Source organism: Drosophila biarmipes, chromosome X, assembly GCF_025231255.1.
Source record: "Drosophila biarmipes strain raj3 chromosome X, RU_DBia_V1.1, whole genome shotgun sequence".
Taxonomy (NCBI): Eukaryota; Metazoa; Arthropoda; class Insecta; order Diptera; family Drosophilidae; genus Drosophila; species Drosophila biarmipes.
The window spans coordinates 17153385-17171048 of NC_066611.1; the positions used below are offsets into that span (position 1 = coordinate 17153385).

General features: G+C 40.8%; 2 protein-coding genes across 5 annotated transcripts in view; one reads left to right on the forward strand and one right to left on the reverse strand.

The window, feature by feature from the left end:
* The window catches only part of LOC108021952 (1-phosphatidylinositol 4,5-bisphosphate phosphodiesterase), a 54106-nt gene that overhangs the window by 6092 nt on the left and 30350 nt on the right, over positions 1-17664 (forward strand). For all 4 annotated transcript variants that reach the window (XM_017090779.3, XM_017090780.3, XM_044093627.2 and 1 more), the window contains exon 2: positions 7538-7581. The gene's annotated coding sequence lies outside the window, so the exon portion shown is untranslated. The remainder of the gene's footprint in view (positions 1-7537; positions 7582-17664) is intronic.
* On the reverse strand, positions 230-3084 carry LOC108021954 (uncharacterized). Its single transcript, XM_017090783.3, has 4 exons — positions 2733-3084; positions 2202-2608; positions 1472-1962; positions 230-724 (listed from the first exon to the last, which is right to left on the reverse strand). Exons 1-4 carry the CDS (start codon positions 2896-2898, stop codon positions 460-462), a joined length of 1329 nt encoding a protein of 442 aa, XP_016946272.2. The 5' UTR covers positions 2899-3084; the 3' UTR covers positions 230-459.

Genomic DNA, 17664 nt, shown 5'->3' on the forward strand with positions numbered 1-17664 from the left:
ATTAGAATGAAATGTGTGCTTCGCGGTCGACCGCAGGCCAAATAATAATGGATTTGGACAGTCACATTCAGGTATTGCAATCAATTGAGGTGGAAAATACAAATGGGCCGTGGACGTGCACGCAACCAAGTTGGCTGTGTCAGAACACAGTTCCTATGAATAGCAGCCCAACTTCATTTTATTTACTATCCCAAAATCGTATACATCGCTATAGAAACTCATGTCAGACTCTGAGGCTAGGGGAAAATTTTTATTTTAATTTTTTTTAGAGATATACTGCGACGAATTAAAAAAAAAACGAAAATACATCTAATATGCGTGTGCAACAAATTTGTGTTCGCGTGTCCTAAATGTTCTCACGAGATCCCGCAGCCCCATTGCCCGACTATCGGACACTTGGTCAACCCTGGCAACCCTAAAAGTGTCCGTTCGGTGTCCGTATCGCTTCATCGGGTCAATTTAGTGCATGGCAAAGAGCAGGAAGACGGCGGCCAGCGTGATGCGGAGCGTGTTGTCCGCCATCGGGGGAGTGGAAAACGAGGGCGCCAGGCAGTCGAGGGCTCCGGCCACCAGGTGGTAGAGGCAACCCTGGAAGCTGCCCCACTTGTGGGCCGACAGGTAGAAGATCAGGCAGCTGGCCACGCCCATGTTCCTCTTCAGCCTCGAGATCTCCTTCTGCAACTCCACATCGATCTCGTTCTGACGCAGGGCCTCGTTGTACTTCCTGGGGGAGAATTGGAGATCATAGGGGAAAAACAGGGTTGTCAATAGTTGAATATAGTTATAAGAAAACCTAACGTTAGAACTAACCATACTATATATATATATAACCAAATTATAAGTCGAAATTCTAAAGGATTTTACAGTATTCATTCTGAAAGCGGGGATCATAACATGAAAACAGGGTTGTACAACATTGAACATAGATATAGGAAATCCTATGGTTAGAACATATCATACTTTGTATATAAACTAAATTTCAAGCCGAAATTCTAAAGGATTTTACAAAATTCATTCTTAAAGTAGTCCAAAATTTATGTTTAGTATAGATATAGAAAACCTAAGGTCAGAACTAACCTTACTATCTATAAAAACCTAAATTTAAAACCGAAACTCGAATGGATTTTACAATATTTATTCTGAAAGTGGGGATCATACCATGAAAACAGGGTTGAAATTAAACATAGATATAAGAAAACTTAAGGTTGGAACCATAACCATACTATATATATGATACTAAATTTCAAGCAGAATTTCTTAAGGATTTTACAATAGATATTCCGAAAGGAGTCCAAAAATTGTGTTTCAAAGAGAAGGTATATGATATAACATACATCATACATATGATATAACATACATCATATAGAGATAGGTAGAGATACTATAGTACAATAGTAGAAATATATAGAAATAGTAAAAATAGGTAAAAAAATATATAATTTAAATAGTATCAAATGGTCTGAGAACTCACAACTCCAGCTTGGCCAGTTCCTGCTCGCATTGCTTCAGGGTCTCGTAGGCGCTGTCCAGCTGCTGCTGCTTCTCGCCCAGGGCCACCGACATCTGGTCGTGCTGCAGCAGAAACCTATCCTTTATGGTGAGCAGCTGGTCCTCCAGTTGGGCATTCTCGCGCTCCAGTTCGAGGGCTCGCCTCTGCTGTTTGGCCAACTCGGTGGCTCCCTCCCGGTACTTGGCCAGCTCGCGGAACATCTCGGAGCGGCAGGCGCTCAGCATCTCGGAGCAGTACTCGCACTCCTGCGACTTGGCGGCCAGTTCCTGGTGCAGCGCGGCCTCCCGGGTGCGCGACTGCTTCAGTTCCTTGTCCAGTTCGGTGCAGCTCTCCATGGAGACGCGGGCGCGACTGATGGCCCTCTTCAGCTGGTGGCTCAGCTGTTCGCCGCGACGCTGCTCCAAGCAGATCATTTGGTTCCGGGTGAAGAGCTCGGTTTGGGTGCGAGCGGCCTAGGGAATGCATTGGTTAGCATTGTAATGAGGTTCCATATTTCACCTACTAATTGTTTAAACTTGACTAAACTGAGTTTTAAATAACTAATATTAGGTATATTATGTCATATTAATATAGATACAAATTGAAATTAATATGATAATCGATGTAATATCGATAAATATCGATACAAATATTTTCATGTTTTCAACATATCAAGTTCAAATATATATTAAGGAAGTAGTGCTTAACTCACGTGAGCCTGGTACTTGCGTACCAGGGTGTGAAGTTCGCAGACTTCGGCTCTGCGACGGCGCCAGAGCTTCCCCAACATGAGATTAAAGAACCTGATGGCCAGCAGACGGTTTTGCACATCCATTGGCTGCTCGTCCGGCAGATCCACAGCCTGTTCGTCGAAAACCTGCACCGCCTGCTGTCCTTTTTCCTCGAGTTCCGCATCACTTTCATCGGGATTCAGGATGGGATTACGTGTATGGGTCTTCTTAATCTGTCCCCTTGATCTTTTGCCCGCCGGCAGTGGGCTCTCCCTCGAGCCGTAGAATATCGAATTGGATCTGTTGAGATTGCGACGACCATGGGTGGGCTGTTCTCTTCCCGGAGATGGTGGCACTGCCAGACGATCGAACATGCGCTGCAGCTCACCTAAGGATGCGTAACGTTCAGAAATATCGGATAGTGTTATCGATAACAACAGTGCATGATCGATATTGAAAAATTGAACATTTTTTTTATGAATAATTGCTGTAAAGTTGACCGACTAGCTTACCCATTCCCTCCTCCAACTCCTGGTCCATGACGCGCCAGGAGGAACTCATCGACTGACTGGGCGTCGCCTTATCGATGGGATACAGCTCCTCCAGATCCTGCAATCCCTGACAGTCTCGCGAACTCGCCTGCGGGTCGGGATCATGGGATGGTTTTGTTGACGACATGTTGACCTATCCTGAGATGGGTTTATTGAAGCAAACCCCGCGATAAAGCAGTGTTATATGTTGGAAATCTGTTGATATTCAAAACAAGCCGAAATATTTAAGTGTAAATGGAAATTTTTCTGAAACTGTTTTAAACCTTTACTTCGATGTAGGTGTGTGCATGTTATAGGCACTGATTGATAGAGTTTTCAGAGCCGTCTACTATATATTTAAGAGGCTGCTATGCAGAATGCTAGTTCCTACAGGGAAATTTGAACAGCATTCCTTGAGATTGATGCTTGGCCTGGCTGGCTGCATTTGTTTTGCGGCTCTTCTGGCGACCTTTAACCTCGTTTGGCTGGCTTTCGGGGAATGCTGCTGGGTTCATTTAATGGCTCGCCTTCAACTCATTTCCTCGTTCATTTCCCACTACTCGGTGGTGTGTGTGTGTGTGTGTGTAGTCGAAATATCAAACGAGAAAATTACATTATTGACTCACTGACGTCGTTGCCATTGCCGTTCCCATTCCAGTTTTCCTCCGCTCGCTCAGTTTCTGTTTCTGTTTTGGGGTTTTGGTTTGGGGTTTCTTTTTTATGGCCAGCGCGCACCGCACGCCATTTTGACAGTTTGAACGCTTTGCAAATAAACCGTTAGGAGGCATGGCGTTGACAGCATGGACGTCGCGACGCCCGACGCTCCACTGCGAGAAAAAACGGCACAATAGTTTGGGGGATTTTCACAGGACTTTAAGATCCAAGATAGGGTCTTCTAGGAGTTAGGACACCAGTTTTTTAAAGAAGAAAGTACGCGTTTTAATTAATTTTTACGAAAAACGCGAATTCTTCAGTCACTTGCGTTTCAAACGAATCAGCGCTTAGAATTTAAGATTATATTACTTTAGTTTTCAAATGTTATATGTTATTATGACCAAATAGTATATAAATGGATTTGAGTCTAATAAAAACTTTCTAAAACGCGAATTCTTCAGAATTCAGCGCCTATAAACAAAGATTCTAGTATTTTTATTTACAAGTTTTTACAAATTAATTCCAAAAAAATTTTAATGACTTTAATGTTCAAATATTGTATATTATTTTGTTCATACATTATAAATATGGTATTGTTTCTAATAAAAATGTCTAAAACGCGAATTCTTCGGAATAATTACGTTTTAATCGAATCAGCGCCTTAAAATAGAGATTCCAGTATTTTTATTTACAATTTTTTCAAAAATAAATTAAATAAAATTTTAGTTACTTTAATACCCCAATGTTATATTTTATTATTTTAATATAATATATAAGTGGTATTGAGTGTAATAAAAAATGTCTGCAAAGCGAATTCTTCAGAATAATTACGTTTTAATCGAATCAGCGCCTTAAATTGAAGATTCTAGTGTTCTTAGTTGTAAAATAATACAAATAATATTTGTACATCTTACTAAATTAAACTGTTTCGATTTTTTTGCGTGTCTTGATAAAGGTTTGCTGGACGGGACATGATATCAGCGAAGATGGGGGCAAAAAATGGCTGGGCTGCAAATGCTTAGGGAATGGAGTTGCCTGTCGTGGGTAGCATGCTTTTTTTCCGGCTGGGCAATTACCTGGCACACAAACGGCGGCGGATACATGGCAGGGAAGATTAGATAGGACCCGGGGATACTCGCGGATACATTTACATCTGACAGATGGAATTTCCTGCACTTTGCAGCTTGCAACTGTGGTTACACAGCGCATTTGCAGGGACAAAATGTCCTATAAAGTTGTGGTTGAATTTGTAAATTTAGGCCAAGTATTTCTATTCGAAATACTGCCATTTGTAGTACACACCGCATTACGTGCTTAAGATAAATCCATGCCTGATAGCTGTGATTATTTATCTTGGCTTAATTAAGCCGTTGAAGTCGTGTTAAGGCCGTGTCAATGCCTGGGCACTGATAGATGCCTAAGTGCATATCGTAATTACTGCTTCTCACCGTGTTTATCCGAGAGATACAAGTAGCACTTGAAGCGAAAGTATCTCAAGGTGTTCTGCCGCCAGGAGTATCTCATGGCTTTGGCTCTCGCTTTCGATTTGATCAAAGATTGCCGCCGCAACAAGGAGGCTGGCGAATAAATTCAACAAACCCACAGACCCACAGGCAACGTCTTGGAAAAGCGGGGGCGGTGGAAAATGTGGAATTTTCTGGGAAATCAACGAAAATCGAATCAGGCCCAACAACACACACCAACACACACACACACAGCCGACGGCAGGGGAAAAGTGAACAATTTTATTAAAGCAGCCGTGTTGCGTGAAAAGCCAAAAGGTTTTCCCCCCAGACCGCTGCTTTCGCTTGATTGACCAACTGACGAAGTGGCAAAGGGACTGAGTGACTGTGTGACTGAATGACCAATTGACCAGCGGACAGGGAAGTACCTGGGTGGCTATTTACAAGGGTACACATTTTTTAGTACCCCTTAGATATAGCTGAATGGTATTTGGGAACTTTTATAAAACAAATTTTTAAAGGTGATTAGATTTTCCCAAAAAGGCAAAGGTTTTCAAATTTGTATTATTTATATTCAGGAGAATTTCGCAATGCTAAAAAGGGGTATTTACCCGCTGCTTTCCTGAAAATATGGCATAGTTTTAATTAAAATATCATTAGGGCGGCCGAATGAATGCTTTTCAGAGCCTTGGAAACGCACTAAACCAAGGGAAGCCCGGGAAGTGAGGGCTGGAATGGGCGATCAGGGGGCGGGGAAAAGCCGAGGAGGCGAAGAAAGTGGCAAAGGGAGTGACGGAGAGGAAGTAGGTTGACTGCAAACATCATCAAACTAATTATGAACAAGCCGAGCAGCAGCAGCAGCAGCGGCAGTGGCAGCGGCAGCATAAAGTCGAGTATCTTTTGCATATGAAAGCAGCTGGGAAATTGGAACGCCATGGAAAATCCCCTTTCACCCCGCGCCGCCGTTGATTAAAGTTTGCTGAAAAGTCAACACAGGAGCTCTGAGCTCTGGTTTTTGACCAGACCGAAATGCAATTTGCAGTGAAAAGAGTCACAAAAGTTTCGCTGAATTATTCAGCGATTCGAGATGAATTTTTCAACTGTGGAATCATTTTTTGAATGTCCAGGAAAACTAAGGGAATCTACACGGAGAGAAATGTGCAAAGCCAAAAAATACGTGTTAAAGTAGGGAGATGTTTTGTAGGTCTTAATTAATATATTCAACTATAACCGAAAAGTAATAAATCTAAAAAAATATTAGGGTTTACAAAAATTATTTTTTAAAAATATTTAAATTTTAAATATGTTAATAAACTATGTGTTATGAAATAATGGGGTGCTAGAAAATATGCAAAAAAAAATTTTAAAAAAATCGGTTGACTTTTAATGAAATTTCTTTTTTTAATGAGATTCTTAACGATTTATATTTGTTATAAAAAAATAAAATATGAAATATATATTATAAACAAAAAAATAAAATAAATATATTAAAAATAAAATAAAATTCGCAATTTATTTATATTTAAAAAAAAACCTTTATTTATGCATTAATTAGTTATTGAAATATTTTCAATTTCCTTTCTTTTTCCCCGTGTACTTAACCGAAATCCTGTGTGGGCGTGGCACCGCCCCGTATTTTTGTGTATGCCGTAAAGCTCGAGAGCTTATCCCAGGCCGTAACCCCCGGATTTTCCCCCTTGCGCCCCCACTACGGCCTGCCCCTTTTGCAATTTCGCTGCTCATTTGCCAGCTTTTTTATTTGCATAGCCGTCGTCTTCATCGCCGCTCGCTGCCTCTGCCGCCTGCGTTACCTTTGCCCCGCCACGCCCCCCGCCGCCGCCCACCTGGGCTGCTGTATTTTATTTTATTTGCATTTGTTTGTAAATGATTAACAAAGAGGTTAATGTGCACAGCGAGCGAGATAAACAGCGAGCAGGGAACGCCAGCTGAGTTTCCTTCTTTTTCCCGTGCTTTTATTTTGGATTTTCCAAGGCAAGGGCAAGGCAGTGGGTGGTTTTTGGGGGGGCGGGGCAGAGAAAGGGGTTCTGGCAGCCGGAGGAGCGGCAAAGCAAATACACGGCATCAAGATTAATACACTGGAAATGTTTTCTGCAGTTTTCAAAAATTAAATTAATTTTTTGAGTATTTTTAACATAGCTAAATAATTTATTTATAATTTTGTTGAACAAATTTGTATTCATTTAATAATAAAAAATAGTGTAAAGATATTTTCTAGTTTACAAAATGTAATAATTAACCTATATTTATATTATATATATATTATTTATTATTTTACTTTAATAATTATACTGCACAGTGCACAGAAAAATGGAAATTTAGTTCATTAGGCACCGCCGCGCACGTGTGTGGTTATTTTTTTTTATTATTATCTTGGTGTGTGGGTGGTGGCATCATTTGGAGATGCAACATGGATGACCTTCACACACACAGGCACACAGGCGGCAGAAGAAAGCATTTCACTTGTGCTCGTGTGGGTGCTCGTCTTTCCATTCTCTTGCTTTATTTTGTTTGATTTGGAAAATTAAGGCCAAAACTGCAGCAGCAGCCAGGGGACTTGAAATATGTGGATATTATGTTGCGAAGCAAGCCTTCTGCAAGCTATTCAGATTTTAAATTATAAATAATATATGTATTTTCTTCTCCTTACAGTTAAATCTTTAAACCACGCCCACCGCTTCGAACTAAATGCTGCGGTAAGTAAAGTATTTTAAAATTATTAGTAAATTACCCCGAAAAAAGTGTCACATACTTACTTAATTATTAGAGTTTATCCCTTTAGTTTTCACCAAAAAACTCAAAGTATTATCCCACAATTGAGTGTGCAATCGAAGTTTTAAAGTTTCAGCTATGTGGAACGACTTTTTCCAGCTCCTTGGGCGAAACACCCCCAACTTTTGAGTTGGTGAAAAGTTTGTTTTGGTTTTTATTATTTTATTATTATTAGAGCTGGTTCGTTGGCTCCGTTGGTTTATGTATATTTCATATGCCATGAATGGCACACACGCACACAGATACACCACACCCACACAGATACAGCTACAGCTACAGCTACAGCAAAAGATACAGATACAGATACACATAGAGTGGGCCAAAAGTTTTGTCATGGATTCAAGTCGGCACGCCTCAATGTATGCAACACACTTGTGGCTCATGTTGTATTAATATAATCACTTTGGGAATTTTCCCCGACTTACCAAGAGCACTGAAAGAAATCTTAAAGAGTAATAATATGTTCTAACGAGCTATTTTTTAGTTTTCTAAATTATTCCGTATTTTTAAAACACATTATTTATTCCCGATGCAATGGCAAAATCAAAGTGCATAAATTTCAGAGCATTGAGTAATGTAAACTACAGAATTTACCATCGATTATGGTGAATTTGGTAAACAAACACGCTCCGCTGCTTATTGAAATAAACAAATAAATAAACAACAAGGGGTTATATTTACATTGCCGAAAAGCAGATGTGTTTAACCCTTAGACATTTTTTCGCGCAGTGCCCGGCAGAGGCAGCAACACGAGCATGTTAAATGGATATTAAACTATGACTACGGCGACTGCGGTTCCATGTACCTTCTTTTTTAAAGGGGCTTGATCGCCCTGCCCTGCCGAAACTTGGCCATTATGTTCCAGTTGATGTTTTGTTGGCCACCGTGTCCGCATCCCTGATTATGACAGCTATATGTCGTGTGCGGGTGCTCTGGTGAGTCAGTTTCAATTTGAGTTTCACTTTCATGCTCAGTTTTCCCCTCGACTCACGGGGCGTATGAGTAATCTGCACTTGAAGCTCCCGCAACCTCAAAAATCAGCACCAAAAAAGGGGGTTAAACTGATTTTAATGACCCACCAAGAGCCATTAAGTGGCTCTATGATTTCGGTGATTTCTTTGTTCTTTATGGAATTTAAAAAATTTGGGAAATAGACCCCAAAAAAAGGGGGATTCTAAATGCTGAGTAAGATCTATTCGAATTTTTATAATATTTCCAAGCAGTTTATTGTTTTCATTCTTAAAGAATAGGATTTCTACATGTATCCATCTGTATCTGTATTAATTAAGTTGATAGTATTACAGCTAAGGGCCCTAATAAACTTAAATACTTTGGTAGTTACAATGATTAATGTGAAACTATCATTGACAAAACGATAGTTGGCCGTCGCTATCAAGTTGGAGCAACTTTTTGGCAGAGTATTTGGGAAGTGTTATTAACCGGAAAGTTTTCTAATCTCACTTTTGCCTTTTCCGGTCTCCGCCCACCTCCTCCCCCTGCCACATTTATGCAGCCTTAGTTTTTCGGGGCCTTTGTTTTAGCCTCGTTTTCCTTTTGTCATAATTTGGGCATGTTAATTTGCCGGGCTTATGGCTTTTGAGTGGCGTGCCGTGCGTATCCTTGTCGACCCTCAACCGCTGTCCCTTTCCCCCTGCCCGTTTTCCTCAGTGTTTTCCATGGCCAGAAATAACACACGCACACACGCGCGCGCGCCTGCACACACAGACAGATGGATGGGTGGCCATCAAAAAGTGTAGCATACAGTTTTGCGTCGCTTATGTAATGCAATGCTCGAGCATCTGACGTTGTCTGCCTTGACTTTCATGCGTGCGTAAGTGTGCGGGCCAGGGAGAAAGCGGGAGAAAGTGATGGCCACACAGGGCAAGAGCAAGAGCAAGAGGGGAGGCGAGACAGTGTGTGGAATGGACCTGACTACGTGCACATACATTAAACGTCCGCCTAATGTTGGCGTCATTAGCCGCGCCACCAGCCAAAAAAAGGGAGACCACGCCCCCTCCCCTCCTCCTGACCTACGCCCAGTTTTGCCACCCAACTTGCCACCCCCCCCCCCCCCCCCCCAACCCGTCTAACTTTCACCTCCATCTGAAACTTTTCACCATTTTCATGCCTTTAGCAAGACTTTCCCTCTGACTGAACTCTCGCCACGCAATTTGTGCACTGAGATATTGCTCGAACTTTCCAGCGAATAAACTACTTTTCCACTTGACCGAGGATTCGAAATAGGTTTCATAGCCAATTATTGGCCAAACAGAAACAAATTTTAATAAATGCACTGAGAAAATCATAAAGGTATATATATAAAGGACTTTAAGAGTTTTTTAAACTAAATATTTTGAAGTTAGTATTTAATGTTGGTGTTATTTGGTATTTTTACTAGTATTCTCTTAGTATTTTTGTTATTTTTTAAATATTAAGAGGTTTTTTTCCCTGACCAACACTAGGGAAAGAGCCAAATTTAGTAAGATAAATAGAATTTTGGTTTATTTTGGATTACATTTATGTATGTTTGGGGTGTCCTAAAGAGAGAAAAATCTTTGATCTGGACTGCCGGAACGGGTCTAATATGGGTGGCGGATGATTGGTGACTGAGTTGACTGGACTTGTGTGGCATTTGGCACCTTCAGCACCGCCAAGGACCACCCTTGAACCACCCTAGAACCACCCACTCGTAATGCTGATGACATCGGTGGCAGACTGCACTCAAAGCAGCGAAACTCGGGGCAATCTTGCGCAGGCGGCGCATCTCATCAGACTAGGAATGTGGCATATAAACCCACGAGATCGGGGCTCTGCGACAGGGCGGTATAAAATGGGGGCAGAGAATAATGGCGTCACTCACACTCACACTGGCAAGTGTACCAGGAAAGTCACACGAAGACACACACACCATCGCCACCATTTTGTTGACTAATGATTTACAAAATATCCTGCTGAGCTGCCGTCACATGCATGGCACACAAGTCAGTCCGCCACTTGGCTTCGCCCTACACTCGCAAAAATAGGTGTAGTAATGAAAGCCCCAGAGGTTTCTTGGAAAACCATTTCCCGGAATCTAATGCCACCTAACTGACTAAAGATGTGCACTTCTTGGAACTGTTTTCGGACGCAAATAATGTGGGGAAATATATTTCCGATAATTTAACGCAAATATAAAATAGAACAAATTTCCTGGAATGAAAATCAATCGACTTGAGCTGTGAAATGGTATGTTTCACACTAATTTCATGCGATTTACCATTTTGCTCTGTTATTGGTCTACCAATTTAATTTAATAATATTATGGAAATGCATAGCTATAAGTACCTTACGATTTCTAAATTGTTATTGTGTCATACAAATGATGGTTACATTTTCTTTAATGCCCTTTCAAGTTCGAATTATTTATTTTATAATATGAAAGAGTTTTTGCTTTTTCCCCAGTGCTGTCACATTGTAGCCTTTTCCTTTCTGGCTTTTTATTCCTCGATTTGATGGCAATTACCAACAAGCATCGAAGGCATCAGAATTCAACGTCTAATCGGAATGGATCAATGTCAACGGCCCCGTTTCGGAGGTGGGACATCTCCGGCCCTGTCTGGGTCTTCAATTAGAGCGCCAAGTGCAATCAAAATCGTATAGCTGCCCGGGGTGCTCGGGGGGTGTTTGGGCAGCCCCCGTGGATCCTCCGGCGGTCTTCGGGATCCGGAGATGACGATGCCAACGACGTGTCTATGGCCGGCACATGAATGTGTAACCATGTCCAACACATTATTTACACAATACGCCCAAGTTAATTGGTGCCGGGCCGAAGAATGAGCTCGATGCCCATCTCCGTGCCCGTCTCCACTAAGCCTCCTCTCGCACATCAGACATATTTGTGTGCTGTTTATAAATGGATACAGGATTCCACACAGGACGAGGACGAGGCGGAGGGCTGACTGACAGGCAGACAGACGAGGACCTCCCGTCCCGTCAAAGTGTGCGCAATTAATTATTTGTCATTGGTTTCCCCCGCTTCCTGGCGTTTCCTTTTTTCTAACCCCCTGGACAGGCGTTTTGAGTAGCAAATTATCGGATCGGTTAAAGTCCTGTGGCCTTTGAGAAAGGGTTTAGGCACTTTTGAAAAGTATAAACAATGATTTAATTTGATTTCTATAAACATTATATCTATTTACACAATGACCTGATTGACAATTATTAAAATGACAAGTCTGGTCACACTTTAAGTGACTAAATTCTGTGAAATTGTATATAGAATTTATTAGCAAACGAAAATCACTATGTTGGTTTAAGTAGCTAAATTACTGTTTATTTAAACCAGAAAATACAGGTATTGAACTCGTGATTATTTTTAGGAATTTTTCTATAGGCACATAAGTATTTACGAGTTTGGTCACACTTTGACTTGTTCAATTCGATTTGGTTTTCATTTCGCGAGCTTAGCAGCTCAATTGCTTGCCATTTAATATGGCGAAAAGGGTCATTGAACCGGGGCTTATATTCCATAGGTATATATTTGTACACGCGAATGTGTTGGCTGAAGCAAGTTCTCCGTCATTTGAGCATTTCAAATTGATGATGGCTTTGCTGAACGCTTTGTGGAAACTTTTCCGCTCTTAGTTTTCTGTTTTATTTTTGTACATATATATTTATATATTTTTTGCCAATGAACAAAGCTAACACCATTGTGCCGTCCATTTTTAGGGGAGGTAGAGGCGCTTGGCATTCATTTTCAACTCAATATTGACCAAGCCAAAATATTTGGATGCTTTCCCTGCTTTCTCTGTTTGCCGTTGGTCGCCCGCTCCCGCTTCCGCCCACTCCACTTAATTTTCACTGCCCACCTCCTTGGTTTTTCCGACTATTCCCACGGAAAGTTCGTTGTCCTGCTGGAAGCGAAAAACAGATGACGAGGAACCGAAATAAAAAATCGTCGCCTGGAATTCCCTTAGAATTTTCCCCTAAATTTATGCTACAGTTATGGTTCTGTTTTGGTTTTTCCCTGTTGATGGTGCTGAAAATGATTTCCGGGTCGCTCATTAACTCCAAATTTGATTATATTTACTTATTTCCACGCTTCTCTCTTTGACCTTTCCTTCGCCCGCTTTTCTTTGAAGAAAACTGTCAACTTTAACTGGATTTTCCTTTGGCGATGGTTTTCCTGTTTATCTAATAAATATGCTTCATAATAAAGCATGTTACAACTAGTTTTATAAAAAATATATTGCAAAGCTGGAAAGTTCTAGCAAAATCTGGAATGTATCCACTTCTCCAGGCTTACATTTATTTAATTTGATCTTCAATGTTTTCGCACCGCACGTGTAATACGATGCGTTTAACCTTTTCGCTGGTCACCTTGGCAATCGCAAATGGGTAAAAATAAGTGAACAATAACAATAACAGACCGAGGAACAATGGCAGCAACATCACTTCATCAAAATAACAAACAAAATGCGTAGTCTTCGGACCAGAACAAATGGACTCAAAGGCGATTCTTGTGTACCAACGAGGCAAACACATCTCCATCTCCCTCGATTTTATATACTCACTACATCGTCCATAAACTGGCAAATTAAATTTGAATTTCTATTAGCTTAATTGCCTTCTCTCCGTTGGCCGAGATTTTCGACTTTGATTACATTATAGCCCAGAGCTATTAATTTTTAAACATTCTCTAGTGACCATATGTACAGTGCAGGGGGTCTTACATTTTTTATTGGGAAAATCGTAGAAATCCACGACTGGCGGAAACTTTTACAAAGCAGCAAAATATTTATAGGAATCCCGAACACATGGTATATATCCCATAGGTGGTTCAGCTGGTGTAAAATTATAAAAAATCAATGACATTCAGTACTATGCCAGGCAGATGTCTGAAATTCCTAAGCAATTAAATTGCCACCTTTGACTTGGTGGTAATAATGGACCCCAGATGACAAAAACCTCAGCCCTAAGTTTTCAAGCATTTCGATGGATTTTAGTTATCCACTAGCTCTATAGAAAAATGTATATATAATATACAAAACATATAATATGATAAAATAAAGTATAATATATATATATAATATAATAAAGTATAATATATATAGGTACTATAATAAATATATCTCATACCGGAAAAGCTTAATTTTAATGTCATTTCATTATATTTAACCCATTCCACTGCAGATAATAGTGTTGATATTTTTAAAGCACGAAAAGGAGCGATAAAGCAGGAAATCCCAAGAGCCAATGCAGATTGCCCCTTGACCCCTCTGGAAAACTTTTCCACCTCCTCCCACTTTCCCAGTTTTTCCCCCCGTCTGCGGGTAATTAACGCACATTAATATTTCAGCATTAACAACCTTCGATGCCTTTGTTTGCCTTTGACAGCCCCCGCCGAAAGCCCGGGCGAATCGCACGAAACCGAAAAACCACCCATCGCCCCCAAAATGCTGTTAGATAAATATTTGCCATAAAAATAATTGTTGGTGGTGTGGCTTTCGGCTCGCTTTGGGCGCTACGAGAATGTTCATAAACCTCAAATGCGCATTCTTCGGGCCTTTATTGTTTATAAACAAATAACGGACAGCTAATAAATAAATCAAATTAATTTCGATTCCACTAGAGTGCGCCGGCACTAAAGAGCAAAGCGCTTTCCAGATGCGATCCCAAGCTTTCCTTTTATCCCAACCCCATCCACGATCGTCGCGTTTAGCACCTTGTTTTTTCCTGTGCGCCAAGATCCTACGATGCGATGGCCTCGCAATCAGTGTAAATACATTCTGATTCGGGCAGACAGAGGGAAAAAGAACAAATCAAGCGAATTGTATGCGAAAATAAATCATTATGTAATTACGATGCGCGCATATACACAGGCGGCTATTGAAATTGACTAACTAAACAAAATGTCCGCACGTGTAAGGGGAAATGTGTTTACGATATACCATATTCGTCCGTATAGAGAGCACCCCCATCTCCATCCCCATCGTCACATTCCCCCATACCTTTTAAATGATGCGTGGGCAAGCCGCCCGCCCGGAATGCCATTCAAATGACAGACTATAAATAGGCAGTCGAACAAACAAGTTGGCTAAAGTGACTGCAATCGAATTCCCAGAAGAACAATGCGGCCGACAAACGGCAGCAAATTTCAGCTGAAAAAACAGCAGTAGCAGTAGCAGTAGCAGCAGCAGCAGCTCCTTGGAAAAAAATGAAACTGGGAGGGTGGAACAGAGTCAGTGGCAGAAACCGCTGGCAAAATGTCAGAGTTGCAATAATCAAAGAGGAGGCGTACAATTCCTGGTATTTGCCATTTAAAACAATGCTTGAATCAGCCGAGGTTCAAGTTTCATGGAGAACCCAAGGCTTGTATAGGTCTTTGCCATATATCAAGTTGTTGTCTACAATATTTTCTTTATAATTATGATTCCTGACATTATTCCCTAAAAACAAGGTGCAAGTCATGCCATGTTTATCTCTTACTTGAATAATCCTCTGGTCTTTGCTTATAAGTGGATATATCATATTCTCTTTGATTATATACACTTGCAATTAGCTTACTTATATATTTACTACAATACAGTATCATATAATTTTCGGAGGTGATGGTGGACAAACTTGAGTTTCCAATAAAAGATCGACTTGAAATCACATATATTTTGTTGATTTATTTTCTGTACTCCCCAAAAAAAAACTTGAAATATTAGACCCCAAGAAGAACACCCTGATTAGGGGTTGACATTGCTATCTTCGCTGACCTCCAGGCTGTCCATCCACAGGTTGGCCTCTTGGCTCATGGTACAGATGAAGCCCAGCTTCTCCCTAATCCTCTCGATGCGTTCCTTGTCGGCTAGCAAGCGATGCCGAGTCGAGAGGACCTCCGCCTGCATGGCGGCGTACCTCTGGGTCTCCTCCAGAAGACGTGTCTGCACCATCCTCAGAATGTGTTGAAAGAAAGGCGCATCCTGTAGGCTTTTCCCCTGATCCCTACTTTTTGCCTCTGCCTCCGATGGCTTGCCCAATGTGTCGGCCAGCTTACTTGACATCTTCTGGGTCGTTATTAGGACTTCGTAAAAGTCCTTATCTGAAGACCAGCCATCATCTTCCATGCTTGGAAAACCAAGTTTACCCGGAGTTCAATTTAGGTTTCGGTCTAAAATGTTTGAATTCTGATTTTGGAGTTTGAAGTGTGATGACTTACGATGGCCTTGCCTGCTCGGTTGTTTCTGCTTGGCAAAGTAACTCGAGCGACCAACTGAACTGGGTGACATTACCACTAATGGGAGGTGACTCAATCCCATCCGCAAGGCGCTCATGACCTATTTGGAGCACCTGTGTAATGGGTGCTGGTGCCCCGGCTCCCCAAACACACTAATCGCTCAATTGTCACCGGACTGACGAGCGGCGACCGGTCGATCCTTGGACCAATTGCTATCACCAGGACAGGGGAGTTCCAATTCGACTCGATACGATTCGGTTCGGTTTCCCCGGGTCGAAGGTCGCGCTGGGGAGCAAGGAGCGGGCAATGATTATTTGATTAAGCGACAGCAACTAAGCTGATTACGTATACGTAATGCAATACAGCCACCTCTCGCAACTTGGGTGCACTCAACAACACACGGCTAATCAAAGGGGGCGGTGGGTGGCATTAGCAGGTACACTCGGAGAGAGGGAGTCGCATTGGAAGCTGTTACGCAGCCTAAGATTAAGCAATGGCTACGCAGGTTAACAACTTTAAAGTGGCTTAACAATAAATCATCACTATATTATTAATACACAAAAAATGGGAATGTACAACAGATATTATTTTATTTATTTGAAAGGACCCCAAATATTGTCATTTTATTATCGGTATATATAGTTTAAAATATTTCTTATAAATATAATTATGTTAAAACTACGAAAGGTAGAAAGAAAAGATTAAGCAATAACTTTGTTAATCAAAGGTATTAGTTAACAGTTTTAAAGTGGCTTGAAAAAATTAAAATTAATTTTGTAGTATAAAAAAATGTCAAGTACAACATATATTATTTCTTTTAATTTTTAAAGAACTCCCAATATAACATTTTATTATTATTACATATGGTCTAAATTATTTCTTATAAATTTATATATTCTATAAACAAATTTAAATACAATTTTATTTCGCATTGATTTTGTACGATTATATGGCTATGTTTTTCGTCAAATAATAATTTAACTTTGGTAATTTAACTCAAACCTTGAACTGTTGCTCAGGCTTTGAATTTTCTTTTTTGTGCATTTTTTGTGCTTGTTTTTTCTTTCAGTGTTGGTCTGCGAGCAGACTCTCGATTGCAAAATGGTTCTGGTGTCGGATGTCGCAATGGCGTCACTGTTTGTCCATTCAGGTGAAGGTTGCCCGTCCGCCGTTTCCAAGGGATGTGCACTTGTCCCTGCACCAACCACCGCCAATCCCTCCCACATTTCCACTCAGTTAATTAGTGCAATTGGAGTAGCTGGTCGTAAATACGCTGCACTTCATGGATTGGCCCAAATTTATGGCATTGACACGTTTCGATGTTGCCAACAGCAGCTGCTGTTTTTTCCTGGGATTTTCAACCCATCTAGATAAGGTGGCCGTTAAAAGCGAATTAGTTTCTTGGATTAATGGCGAGTGTTTTCCTTTTTGTGCAGCTTGTAGGACTTCCAAAAATTCGTTACAATGCAACGTTGGCGGAAAAGTAATTTAGCAATGCACCTAAGACTCAGCAATAAATAGTAAAGGGCATTAGAAGGCTTTCGCCATAAAAGCAGGATACGGTTTAAATCGAATAATCGAGTTCGCTAATTAAAATTCGCTAAAATAATTATAAATAATGAAATTATACAATATAAAAAATCACACTTATCATTAGAAAATTGAATAATATAATTATTTTTTATGCAAACCCCACAAAACAAGCTGTGGCTAGAGTTAATAATACATTTTTGTTTATGCAACACAATGGCTCTTACTTCTCAGCCAATTTTGGTTCCCAAGGTTGAGGAAAATCCCCTGCCATTAC